The sequence below is a fragment of the Mus pahari genome, chromosome 14 (genome assembly GCF_900095145.1).
Source record: "Mus pahari chromosome 14, PAHARI_EIJ_v1.1, whole genome shotgun sequence".
Classification (NCBI taxonomy): domain Eukaryota; kingdom Metazoa; phylum Chordata; class Mammalia; order Rodentia; family Muridae; genus Mus; species Mus pahari.
The window spans coordinates 63,880,017-63,893,990 of NC_034603.1; the positions used below are offsets into that span (position 1 = coordinate 63,880,017).

Below are 13,974 nucleotides of genomic sequence, written 5' to 3' on the forward strand. Positions count from 1 at the left end.
CCCACGGTGGACATCTACTGTGGGCTTGGGGCTAGGAAAAGTCGAGTTCAAGTGTTGGTGCCTACCACCCCCACTAACCACTCCTCCTCCAGCAGGAATACCAGGACCGCCCACCGTCGCCGGACCGCCCACCGTCGCCGGACCGCCCACCGTCGCTGGATCACCCACCGTCGTAGGACCGCCCACTGTCGCCGGACCGCCGTCGCTGGACCGCCCCCCATCATCGCGAGAACCCCGTGGCAACTTCAGAGGACTCTGGGGCATGCTGGGAATTCTTCTTTGTATTTAAGCCANTTCCAACAATAAAATATGGGCCTTGATCAGGACGTCTTAGACAGGGTCCCATTTTTCCTTTGCAGCCCTGTTCCTNTTTTCAGGATTTCCCGCGCTCCGGTTCGGATCCACAGTGGCTCTGCAGGCAGAGCACTACATTCAAGAGAGGAGGATAGTGTGAGGGAAGTGCAGTGACAAAAAGATAAGATAAATAATAAAAGGTTACTATTCAAATGGACCCACAGAAACTGCTTTCCAGAACTGCCCCCAGGTTGTAACTATTTATCTTAGTATCACTCTGATCCGTCAGAACTTAGTCCAGTGTCTGGATCCTAGTACCAGTATAGCTTCTGAATGGGGGCCCCTTGCTTACAGCACTGAGTCAGATCCTCATCTTGACTTTGATCCCCATAAAGATTTTTTAACTGTTTGCGCACATGTGTGTGTGTGTATACTTAGTATACTTATAAGTAGAGGTCAGAGGTCAACCTTGGCTGTCATTCTTCTTTACTACTATTGGTCCACTTTGTTTTTGAGATGGGTTCTGTCACTAAGACCTGGGGTTCAGTGATAGGCTAGCCTTGATATCCATCATGTCTTAGGATTTGCCTGCTCCACCTCCCTAGCTATGGAATTACAAGTACCTGTCGCTCTGCCTGCCCAGCTTCTCAGGTGGGTGCTGGGGATCTAACTCATCAAGTCCCCCACTTATGCTGGAAGCACTTGATTGACTAAGCAATCTACCAATCACTTCTTTCTTCCTTTATTTCTTCTGAGGTCGTATCTCATGATACACACCTGGTTGGCCCTGTCCTAACTGTGCAGCCTCTGCTGGTCTTGAGCTTTTGACAACCCAACTGCCTTAGCTTTCGGAGTGTTGGGAGTACAGTGTGTACCACCGTGTTCAGGTCTCTTGAATTTTAATTAACCCTCCTATATTCTCTGCCTGGATCTCAGTGATAACCTGATATGGGAATATTTTCTAATATGTTTGTGTTACCTACCTGCCCGTCTTGCTGTTTCAAACAGCAGAGAATTTACTTACGGGTGTGAGCTGGAAAGGGTGATTATTGAAGGTGATCATTTGTGGGTGTGTGTATAATAGTAACCCCCTAAATTGAAGGGTTCGATAATTCGCTATAACAAAGCTCCTGGCAGGTGTGGCAGCTCTGTGCTCTAAGGCCACAGATGAGATGGATGTGATGTGCCATATTGGCACCTTTGCCTTTCCTCTGCCTTCAAGGTGGCACGATTGGTGTTGGTTTCTGGGGCCTTGAAAAGCATATAGCGAGCCCGGCTTTTGGCACCGAATTTGCAACATCATCTCTCCTTCCATATCCCTTAATGAAGTGTGCAACTCTTGTCCTCATTAAGACCCAGCATTGTCAATAAAAGAGTCAATAAACCCGGTTGATGGGGCTGGGATGGAAAGGCTGAGATGCGGCTGCAGCACATCCAAGGGGCAGACGTCAGCTCTGTCATGTGTAGTGACCCAGTGTTCGGGGATCAATAACAGGCTGAGGATAAAGCCTCAGGACCTGCCCCCTGCCGTCTCCTTCCCAGACCCACCGGACCCAGCATGGGGCAGTGCCAGCCAGCTCAGGCTTTGCTTGCAGTTGTTCCCGACCCCTTGGTGTCTAGGTGCCAGATGTTCTTGTTTCTTCCCGATTGAGCCCTTTGACAACCTCTGGATGCATACTTAGTGCCCACCTGGCAAGAGGACACGCAGACAGCATCTCCAAGTAGCCCAGAGGCCAACGTGGGTTCCATTCTCTGTATTCTATGTCTGCTGACAGTGTGTGAGGAGTCCCAGAGGACAGGGCATGTGTATTCTGCATGCTGTGTGGCTGGACTCCATTTCTGGCTGTCCTGCCTCTCTCTAGATACTCTTATCTTATCTAATTACAAGGAATTTTAGATTAATTTCATGGCCTCTGCTCTCTAGGACCCCTTATCTGTGGGGGCCTTGTATTTTCACCTTGTCATTCTTTTGTTGTTTGCCTTTAAGGGGTGATGGCCAGAAGGGGATGGTGTTGGAATTGGGGAGGGGGAGGGGAGGAGGGGGGAAGGCAGACAGATCTGGACCGAGCTGCCTGTGTGTGGAGACAGCTGGCTGCTTTCTTCCTTGTCAGCCACATGGTACCTAGCCACACAGAACAGGACCTGGGCAGGGACTCGCCTGCTGCCAACCTCTCCAGATCTCTTTGATATTTCCGACAGAGCAGTAAAGGACTCTTGACTATCTCGTTTTTTTTTTTTTCCTTTGCCTCTCTCCACCTCCTGCAAGACTCCTCCATGTCGTTTCCATGGCTACCCCCAATCAGATTTGGCTTCCTGCGAAATTGGATTTCAAAGGAGGACAGGGCTTCAAAGGAATTTGTCCATTTAACAGAATGTCATTAGGAGTGAGGCTGCCTGCTGAACCAGGACCCTCAGATGATTAAGGAGGGGCAGCACTCATGTGTGGAGGCAGGCTTCTGTCTGCAATGAGGAGCCTTGATGCAACATGACAATAGCGTATTGGAAACTGCCAGTCACCGGCACACATCACCTGACTTACACCTCCCTCTACCTCCATCGCTCCCAAACCCAGACATCCACAGGGGAAGAGATGCAAGGAGAATATCTACCTTGTGCAGTTGTGCTCCTCCCTAGGTGGCAGGAAGCCTGCGGTCCTGTCCTTTGTCAGACAACTCCTGAGCGCCTACCCCATGGGACCATGCTGACCAATGTCCTTAAATAAGGGGACGGGGCACTCTGGGTTCTCTTCTGATCCTAGAAACCTTCTGTCTTTTACTAAAGAAAGAGGGAAGAGCTGTCCTTCTTTTCCCATTGCTGGAAGAGAAATGGAGGAAGTCTGTGCAGTAGAGCACAGTTTACGTTTACAAAAACAAGTGTGTGTGTGAGCTACATGCATGCACCCCAAGTGATTCTAGAGCAAATTTGATTTTATCTGGAGGATAGCAAGGTAGGAGGCAGCCTACACCCCATCTGGAGCCTGGAAGAGGCAGCCCAAGCCTGTCATTATAGCTTCACCCAGTAAGGAGCAATACCATGGACTTGGGTTCCCTGGTCACCTCCAGGTTCTAACCCCTCAGTTCAACTTGTTGCAACTCACAGGTGGGTCGCGAGGCCCCTGAAACCAAGACCACTCCTTCTCAGGTGTCAGGATGTGCTAAAAGCCACCGAAGCCCTTAAAAGCGAGGGTCTCTAAACTTGAGACCGAATCTTCCTGGGGTGTGTGCACGCACCTATTCCAGGAGACACATACGTTTGCCCTGTGCCCTTCTGTACTGTTTCTTGTCTTTGCTCTGCCTTCTACATTGAGATCAGTATTATCTCCACCCCCAGGCAGATAAACAAATCATTTACCTTCCTCCCCACTCCCAATCCTTCATACCTATTCTGAGGATAGAAGGAGAGGAGAGGAGAGGAGAGGAGAGGAGAGGAGAGGAGGGTGAAGAGAGATGCAGAGGCCACATAATTACAGATAATTTTCCACCTGCAAAGTCTCCCCACCCCTTTAAAACCCAGGGTCTGGTATTTAATACCAACAGGCGCTCCCATCATCCTCTTGCGTTAATGCTTTTTCTTATTTCATCTACGCCGCTCTACTTTCTTCACGGCCCCGTTGTACTATAAAATACCAATCAAATAAACAACCTTTGAGTACTTGTTCACTCACAAGTGGTCCACAAAATTAACAAAGGGTTCCACTTACCACTGCCCAAATTCGTGCTGTAGCATCATCTTTGGTACCTACTACCACCCAAACTTGATCACTAACTGGCTGTACTTTGAGCAGGGGAAGGGGACAGCCCTGTCATCTCGTTGATCACTTTCTTCCTTCCTCTGTTCCGAGAAAGAGCTGTTTCCCACCTTCTCACAGCCTTTCACCTCCGGAGGGAAGGACCCTCCCTTGGTGTCTTTCCTTGGGTATTTCCTCTGATGCTGAGTCTCTCTCTCTCTCTCTCTCTCTCTCTCTCTCTCTCTCTCTCTCTCTCTCTCTCAAATGTTTGGCATTGTCGCTAACTCCAGATTTTAATTTTTAACCAGCAGGGCTTTCCCCGACAGTGCGCTGGATCAGAACTGAGGCACTATATCCTTGGCAAGGACCAAGCTCTTTCTTGGATTCTGCCTCTGCACTCCAGTCCAGGAACAGCCATGGCCTTTCAAACCTACAGCCCCAAGGTCAAATTGCTCAGTGTTTAGATGTTTCCGTCAAGACCTAGCCTGCAAGGCTCTTTCGAGTCTAGGCAGTCTTTTGGTGAGGGCCTCAAAGGGACACGCCTTTGACCTTGCGTGCCACTTCAGTGGCACCAGTGCACCTGCGCCCGGAGTCCCGGGCTCCCGCCGCCCACTGCGCGCGCCGCTTCCTGAGCGCGCGACCGGCGGCCCCGCCCTGCGCCTTGGCCCCAGAGGCGACAGCCAGAGGTACAGGTGCCTGGGGTGCAGCTCGCCTCCCTCTACCCGCCGCCGCCTTCCGTGCAGGCCTCGCGTCCCTTGTCCCGCCTTCTGCTGCGGCCGCCCTCTCGCCGCGCCAAATGCAGGCTGTTTCCCTCCCGGAGGAGATCTGTTGGCTCCTGGAAGGTAACTAACTCCTGGTTCAGTGCCAGACCTCTGTCCTGACCCCTCCCGTCCGGGAAGGCCTTTCAGTGCTGGGCTGAAGGCAAGAAAGGAGACACCAGGGAACCAGTTCTTTAACCCAGTCACTCACCTAATATAAGTTCCAGGCTTCCAGAGTCCTCAATCCCCCATTTGTCCCCAAAGCCCTAGGCTCTCTCCCATCCTCCCACCTCAGGGTCCCCACCTCTCCCTTGAGTTACACATTTTCTGTTCCCTCTAGGCGTCTGTATCATTTCCAGGTGCATCAACACTTCCAGGTCTCTGAGGTCTTACAGGCCAGTTCATGGCCTCCCCTGACACCTTGCTTGGTCTTGAACCTATCTCCCGGGGAAATCCCTGAGGTGTGCAGTGTTTCGTTCTCATCTGTCCAGACTCTTCACCTCGTGGAAGACCCACACCTTTCTGGGTAGATGTCTCTTAGGCACACAGTAGGGCTCTGGAGATTTATGGTCTTTGGGCCAAGCTGGTGGTTAGGGGACATCTTTATAAGGGTGGGAGTCCTTCCCTAGCCTGAAGACTTCTAGGGGTGTCATCTACCCAAGGGAAACCTCAGAGTATGGTGTTCCATCCCTTCCCTAAGTGTCCTGTTGTGATGGTTTCACCTTTAAAACTGTCCTTTAGAGTTAAGGTCACACTTTCTGACACTCAACATACATTCCTAACACTCCGAAGAGACTTCCTTGATGGACAGTATCTTGTGCTTGGCTCCAATGGTGAAAAATCAGTTTTACTCATTTTCCTATGACTGCCCTTGCTGGGAGGACAGAGGCCTGGAATTGCAGTTGCATAAGGGTCTCAAGAGGAAACGGCTCAGAATTAAGCCTTTCGGCATCCAGGCGACATATCTGACACATCGTTAACAGATGGCCTGCTTTGGGCAGGTCATGATTTTGGCAAGCTGCATTCTTTCCAGTTTCTCTCAATTTAATTGGTTTTATATCTCCATTACCTTGTTATCTTGGGTATAAGTGCCTCCTAATCAAGGATTTGGCCAGTGCTTTTGGATTCTGCCTGTAGCACTGTTTCTATTCCGGATTGCTTCTCTGTAAGAGTTGGCAGCTAGGTGTTTCTCTTGAGGCGATGTTTCAAAAAAATCTATTTTAGAAAAGCATTTTATCTATTTTTTTGGAGTGTATTGTGTGGGTGTGCATGCACCACAACCTGTTTTGTGGAGTTCGGGTGGCAACTGTTGGGAGTTGGCGCCCCTCTGGCATCCTACAGTGATGGGGATCGAACTCACGTCTTCAGGCTTGGTGGCAAGCATCTTTAGTCACCACCACCCTCCCTTGTACTTAGGGGATTGAATCTATAACCTTACACATGCTCATTAGATGTTCTACTACTGAGCTACAGTCTCTAAATTATCTAAAATCCACTTAGCTTATAAACCAAGAAACTGTAGAAATAAAAAGTTATTTGGAAGATAGAAGAAATCACCGGGCATCTAATGCGATTTAACCAGTGCTGGTTCAGTATTAGGTACATAGAGGAAGTTGTACAATTGTCTTTGGTTTTTAGAGAAGGAACTGCAGCCACAAGTGGACTTCTACCCTTGTATTTAAAGAACGGAGTGTCTCTTTTTATTGGTGTCAGTCATTTTATGAAAAGAAGCCCACTTTACAAGCTTGCTGAATGACACTTCAGTTTGGTGCACAGGCATCAATAGGAAAATTCCCTCTTATTTTCAGAGGCTAGCAACACAGTCCCCTCCTCTGACATTTTTGATGTGCAGTTCTTTATTGTTCAAAACTGACACTTTGGTAAACAACTCATTTTTGCACCTGCCGCCTTCCTTTAGCTCGGATCATTTTCTTGTTAGCTGACTGTTTTTAATTGAAGTCCTCAGATCTCCTTCTAAAGCAGAAGCTTTGTTTGCTGACGAGCAGAGCCGGGTATGAATGGAGATTAATTGCATGTCACATACTTCTGTATCAAACTTGCTGTGTCTTAACAATCTCTGATAGTGCACGGGTCTTTAGAAGCTAGGGAGGAGTCTGAGGTTGCACTGTGAGGGGTGTCACTGGTTCACCGATTCTTTAAAGCCATCCCTCCCTTTAAACGTGTAATTCTGCTCTTGATTCTGAAGTGGAGGGAAAAATATAAAGTGGGATATAACCAGTGATTCTATTGAAAAGTGGTTAAAAAGTATGTTTTTGAAAGATTTGTGTGAAGACAGCAACATACTGGCTATAGGTTTTCGTTTTTAATGGAATGCGGTCTCTAGTGTAAAACAGCCAAACGATTCTCTGTGTTACAATTTGTGAATATTAGAAATCTAAAATGGCCGTCAATTTGTTGTCTGGGTCTGGTTACATGCCTCCCCCCACCACACACTTCTTAAGGTTCATCGTTAACAGTTAGAAAATCTGTAGGTCCTTGATCTCTATCTAGTCGCTCAGTGGGAGGGAGTCACAGGATATGAGCTGTGACTGTGGCTGTCGCACAGCACGGGGGTGGAGTTTCCCCAGTAAGTTACTGCTTTCATAAACCAAGTCAGACGCATTTGCACAGTGATTTAATGCCGGCCATCACAGCCATAACTTAAACATTTATCTATTTGTAACAATAGGAGCATAAAATGACAGGGACATTTTTTGATATAATGTGTTCGCTTTAAAAAAATAAAATATGCAAGACTCTGTGCAAGGTTTATATTGAGATTTTTGCATAATGAAGGTCTGGAATTAGTCTTAAGTATAAAATTTTAAACATTTGAAGATGTCTCATTTGACATGGAAGTCCCACTTCTAGGAACGTGATATAGAAATTAAATATATGTTTATATATTGCAGATGTCAATGAGGTGGGAAAAGCAGGTGATGGTCTATTGGATCATGGGACATCCATCTTAGTTTACATCGAAAGAACACCGGAGATCTGTGTGTCTCTCTAACATCTGTCTATCTTGGCTTGCAATGTATCCATGGCATGTTTTTTAAGAGTAAAGAGATGTAATAAACAATAGTACATATAATGACCCTTTTTTTATTTGAAACCAAAAAACCAAAAACCAAAAAATGCTCCTTATATCATCTAGGTTTGTGTAAGCCCCAGGACAATGTCCTGTCTCTCAACGGTTTCTTTTTAAGGACAGAGAGACTCACAGGGGTTAATGATTTTTATTACATACATCTTCAGTTGGTTGAATTGTGACAAAAGCCATGTACTACTTCTTTAATCAAGAAAGAGGGTCAGATAGGTTTAAAAAAAAAAAAAAAAAAGACAAACAGAAGCCCAGAAGTTAAAGGGCCAGTGACTTCAGGTGTGATTGATTGTCCTGTTTAGCCATGGGAAGTTGTATGGAAAGTGTACATTAAAGCAAAACAAACAAACAAAAAAAACCACCTTCTCTGGGTTTTTTTTGGCAAATGACAAAGCTCATAGAAGCTTCTGGTATCCCAGGAAACAGCCTTTTCCATCGGCTCTACCGAGCTCCCACACAGGGACAGAAAGTGGTCCGGTATCAGTGAATACGGTGTAGATAAGGAAGCCAGGGCCTCTTCCACTTTATTGAAAGAACAGGAAATATTCAGGTTTGTTTTGAAGTAGTCAGGCTTCAGATGTAGCAGTTATCTTTTGTTTTTGTTTTTGCTTTTGTTTAGTGATAACGAGGCCGAAAACAAAAGCAATAGGTTGCCAGCTTGTAATCTTTGTTGCACAGATACAAACACAGTCTCTTCTTCCTGGTCTTTCTAGTGCCACCCCCCTCGTGTGTCTCTGTCTCTCCGTCTCTCACTCTTTTTAAGTAAGAACCAAAGAGGAAAGTGTGAAGGAGGTGCAGCAGATAGATAGGAAACCTGCTGACTTCACCCTGATCGCCATAGACCCAGTTGCTAGTGCCATCGGGCTCAGAAGATGGACTGAAGCCAAACATCACTGCCTGGCTCTCTAGCACTGGCCCTCATATCCTAATGGTTGCTTACTTTTAAACTACAACTGTTGCCCTTGGTGGTGATGCATACCTTTAACCCCAGCACTGGAGAGGCAGAGGCAGGGGGCTCTCTGTGAGTTCGAGGCCAGGCTGAATTTCAGGACAGGAGGGCTACACAGAGAAACTCAACAACAAACAACAACCCCCTCAGCAGTCGTTAGCCACTTCCATCTAGATAGTTCTCCAGAGTGGTAGATCAAGATGAAAGGACAAAACTTCTTCCAGTCTCTCTAGACAGCAAAGCTTCTTTTAAACTGTCTGACTCGTAAACATCTTCGATTAATTCTTTAAAAAACAGGAATTAGAAACTTTCCTCCATTTCGTCAACCAACTACACTGGTCTTGGAATGAGTAACATTTAAACACTTCTAAACTCAGTATTTTTCGGGTGAATGTCGGCTGTTCAAAACTGTTTCTGACTGGGATATTCTTGGTTGCCTTGTGACTGCCTGTGTCTGATTTATTCATTCATATGGACCTGGGGACCAAACCCAAGGCCTCACGCATGCTAGTCCAAGATCTCTCTCTCTCTCTCTCTCTCTCTCTCTCTCTCTCTCTCTCTCTCTCAGCCAGACTCCAGTCTGCTTTGCACTTTATATTTTGCCATGTATTTCCTTCTTAGTGAAGCTGAGGCCTTTTGCTATTCTGTTGGTTGGATCTGTGTCTTTGATGTTTCTGGAACATTAGATATGTAGGTATAAGGGGCATCTTCGAGATGGAGATGTAGTTCACTGGTATAGTGTTTAACTGGCATTCCCAGTACTCTGTGTGTGTGTGTGTGTGTGTGTGTGTGTGTGTGTGTGTGTGTGTAGGTGTAGGGAGAGACAGAGAGACAGAGTGTATCTCTGGGGTGAGAGGTTTTTTCTGTCCACCACGTGGATGGGATTGAACTTACATCCTGAGCCCTGGTGGCAAGCACCTTTACCCTTTACAGTCCAAAGCGGCTGCCTTGATACACAAATACCTAGGTGCCGAGGCATGGTTTTGTGGCGTGTGTGCGGCTGCTCCACCTCTTTTTGGCTAACTTTTGATATTGGTGGTCTTGCTGACAGGTGAGTTACTGCTCACCTGAATCCCAAGTGGTAAAATGTGAGTTTTGGTGGTTTTTTTGGTTTGTTTTTCTGACTAGAAAAATGATAACTTGGTGCCCCAGGGATGGAGGATGCTGAGGGGGTTGAGAAGGGGATGGGTGGGTGGGGGAGCACCCTCTCAGAGGCAAAGGGGAGGGAGGATCGAGTCTTCACTCTGGGAGGGGGGACTGGGAAAGGGGGCAACATTTGGAATCTAAATAAATAAAATAATTTAATAAAAAATAAAGATCGGAAAAAGGTGATAATTTTTGTAATTGAAACCAGAAAAGATAGAGAACACAGTCGCCCTTTGTCAACAATTATTACATTTCCATGGATTCCATGGACTTCTTTGGCAATTGCTGGTGATATAACATTGTTTCTATAAGAAGATATCCAAGTGAGCATTAGGAAATATTTCATTGAGACAGTGTCTCACTGTGTAGCCCTGGCTGGCCTTGAACTCACTATGTAGACCAGGCTGGCCTCCAGCTCACAGAGATTTACCTGCCTTTGTCTCTGCCTCCCAGGGGCTGGGATTAAATGTGTGTGAACCTCACCTGGCTCAATAATCTCTTGATTGATTTAAAAATAACTCTAGGAGCAAGACGGTAGCTCGGTTTCATTTTCTCTTAGGTCTTCAGCAATATTTCTCTCTGTGTAAAGTTTTTGTTTGTTTATTGTTGTTTTTTGTTTCGTTTTGTTTTTGTTTTCCCTAGACAGGGTTTCTTTGTATAGTCAGTCCTATCTGTCCTGGAACTTGCTCTGTAGACTAGGCTGACCTTTAACTCACAGAGATGCCTTTGCCTCTCGAGTGCTGGGATTAAAGGCATGGACAACCACCATGCATGGCATTAACTTTTTTTTTTTTTTTTTTTTAACTAAAGTGACCGTGCCTATTTTTTGCTGTAGGCTTACCACTCAGAACACTGTGAACAGCTAAAGCCTTGGAGGTAGAGGACACCCATCCAGGATGGGAGCCTATGAGAAAAGAGTGGATGGGAAAGCTCAGGGATTGTGGAGGAGAAGCAAGCAAACCAAAGGCAGGAAGAGGCTTCCAGGACCCCACCCCGGTCATCAGACTGATGGTGCTGGACACAGGCAGTGATTTACATGTATCATGAGTGAGCGACACCCATGTAGCCTTCCCAACTCATCATGCCTAGCAAACCACTCCAGACAAATCAAAGCCGTGTCTACCAGCACACACTGGAAACACTAGATTTCAGGCTATGGGAATTCTGTACATAAAATCCCATAACTGTCCCTTTAAGTCATACATTACTGGTCCATAAGAGAAACCAGACTGGCTAGTGGTGTACCTTCTGCAAAGACTCACGATGGTCTTTGGTAGAGACAAAAGCAGCAATTCCTGATTTCTTGCTACAAGTGCGTGGGGAGTTAGCAGACCACTGGGGGTTCTGCAATCACCTCTAAATACCCCGGCAAGGTCAAATCTCTAAAATCTTAGTCTTTCGTTTTCCCACCCCTTTATTGGCAGTGTTCATGAACACTTTGCCTTGTCTATTTATGGACCAATTAGATGAATGTACCACTGTTGGGAAAAATGACTTGACAGTTCTCTGTGTCGCCCTGGCTGTCCCGGAACTCAGAGATCCACCTGCCTCTACCTTGGCCTCCTGGAGTACTGGAATTAAAGGCATGTGCCACCATCACCCTTGCAGCTTCCACTTTGTTAAGAACTTGCTTTAAAACTTAATCTAAGGGGATTAGGGAGATAGCTCAGTGGTTAAGAGCACTGACTGCTCTTCCTAGAGGTCCTCGAGTTCAATTCCCAGCAACCACATGGTGGCTCACAACCATCTGTAATGGGATCAGATGCCCTCTTCTGGTGTGTCTGAAGACAGCTACAGTGTACTCATATAAATAAAATAAATAATAAATGAAGAAAAATTTGATATTAAAATTTTGATTTGACAACGAATTATCCTCTTTTTAGAGGCAGGGTCTCACTACATAGCCTTTGCTGTCTGGGAACTTGCTATGTAGACCAGGCTGGCCACGTTACAGAGATCCACCTGCCTCTGACTCCTCTGTCATTGTTAAGCACACATTAGCCTTTTGTTAAGAAGTAAAACTTGACAGTAAGACTGAGATCAATCACATCTCCAAGTCTTGTTCTTACTTCCAGGAAGTTTCCAGTGCACAATGGAGATGCTGTCAGAGTGAGGAGGTTGTGGGCAGTGTGACCTGAGGGCTGTTTCTACCTGATGACCCTAAAGCCATGGAGTGTTTTTATTTTTTTATTTTTTTATTTTTTTACTTTTTGGTTTTTCGAGACAAGGTTTCTCTGTATAGCTCTGGCTGTCCTGGAACTTACGCTGTAGACCAGGCTGGCCTCGAACTCAGAAATCCGCCTGCCTCTGCCTCCCGAGTGCTGGGATTAAAGGCGTGCGCCACCATGTCCAGCTGTGTTTATGTTTTTAATTCTCCTTCTGGATATGATAGATGAAACAATGAACCCCCCCACCCACCCAAACTTACAACACAGAGAAAACCCAACCCTGGAACCAAGGACTTTAGGTTGAGCTTTATTTAACACGTGGCCAAACTCAACGTCCAGCTTTTCCTTTGGAAAAAGGAAGATAATCTTTGGAAGTCTAATAATCTAGCCCATGAAAACATTTGCATGTGTACAGGACAGTGCATAGATGGATGTAGTTTCTGCAGTGCTGTGGAAATAGAAAAAATAAAATGGAAGTAACACAAGCAACCATTCATAGGAGGGCAAAATAAACTCTTGTATATCAGTTTAAACACACACACACACACACACACACACACACTATCACACACACACACCAAATGGTAGGAAGGGAGACTAGGTTGATTGAGTCATGTGAAAAGTCAAAGAGTGGGTTATTGATATGGCTTAGTCTGTAAACATGCTTGCTGGCTAAGCCTCACGACCTGAGTTTCATCCCCAGAACTGATGGTGGCTGAAGGAAAGAACTAGCTCATGAAAGTTATCCTCTGAGCTTCACACAGACACAGACACACACAGACACACACACCTCCCCCCCCCATACGTCCAAAGCTGACAACAGCTCATAATCTAGAAGTAAGAGAACAGATGCTGAGCACTGTATTCAAATGATGGAATACTACAAAGCAAAAAGTGATAAATCTATACAAAAGGGTAAATAAATCTCAAAAGAGTCTGTTGAGGATAGTCACATGGGTGAAGTTTTAGACTCTACTATGACAGAAGTCAGAATGGCTGTTGGCTTTGAGGAGGGGCACTGATTGTTCGGGAAGATTCTAAGTGGGTGGGGGCTTTTCTCTGCTGATCTGGGTGGTGGCCACACAGGTGTATGTATGTTAAAGATTAGTGCATTTATACTGATGTAAACACATTAGTGTAACACTTGGTGTTACACTAATGCTTAAACAAGTACTGGCAATAAGGGGGAGGGCCTTGGTCTGACTTCAGCACTGGGGGAAAAAGACCACCACCACCACCACCACCACCACCACCACCACCATCACCACCACCACCACCATTCGTGTATTTCATGTGTATAAATTATAAATCAAAACTACTGATAAGAAAGGAAGAAAAATACAAGGAAGGAACAGTGGGAGAAATGGAAGGAGAAGGGAGGAAAGGTGTGTTTATAGTGATGAAGAAATAGGCACACAAAAGAGTCATCAGAAAGGAAAAGTATTTTAATAGAAGTATGATTCTGTGTTTATTAGAATTCACTTAGGAGACTGGGGAGATGGCTCAGTGGTTCACTCGCCATGCCAGGCTGGTGATCAACTGGATTTGATCCTAGAAACTCACATTAAAATCAATCAATCAATCAATCAATCAATCAATCAATCACTAAAAAAGCCAGCTGTAGCTGTTCACATGTAACTCCAGCACTCCTACAGTGAAACAGGAGGCAGAGATAGGAGAATCACCTGGAACCTCCGGGGCAGCCAGCATTTAATACTGAGCCCGGCAGAAGCAGGAGAGACCCTTCCTCAACAAGATAAAAGGTTGAGCTAGGGGCCTGAGGGTGGAGCTCAGGGTTAGAACGAGGGTCTGGCAAATAAAAGCACCAG

The 13,974-nt window shown here is 46.0% G+C and overlaps 1 protein-coding gene across 1 annotated transcript in view; it reads left to right on the top strand.

Moving 5' to 3' along the window:
• The first annotated feature begins 4,702 nt into the window (after positions 1 to 4,702).
• Skap1 (src kinase associated phosphoprotein 1) overlaps positions 4,703 to 13,974 on the top strand; it is a 297,239-nt gene continuing 287,967 nt past the window's right edge. Inside the window, 1 exon segment of the mRNA XM_029546245.1 lies at positions 4,703 to 4,863. Within this exon segment, the coding sequence (XP_029402105.1) occupies positions 4,818 to 4,863 (46 nt within the window). The 5' untranslated portion in view covers positions 4,703 to 4,817.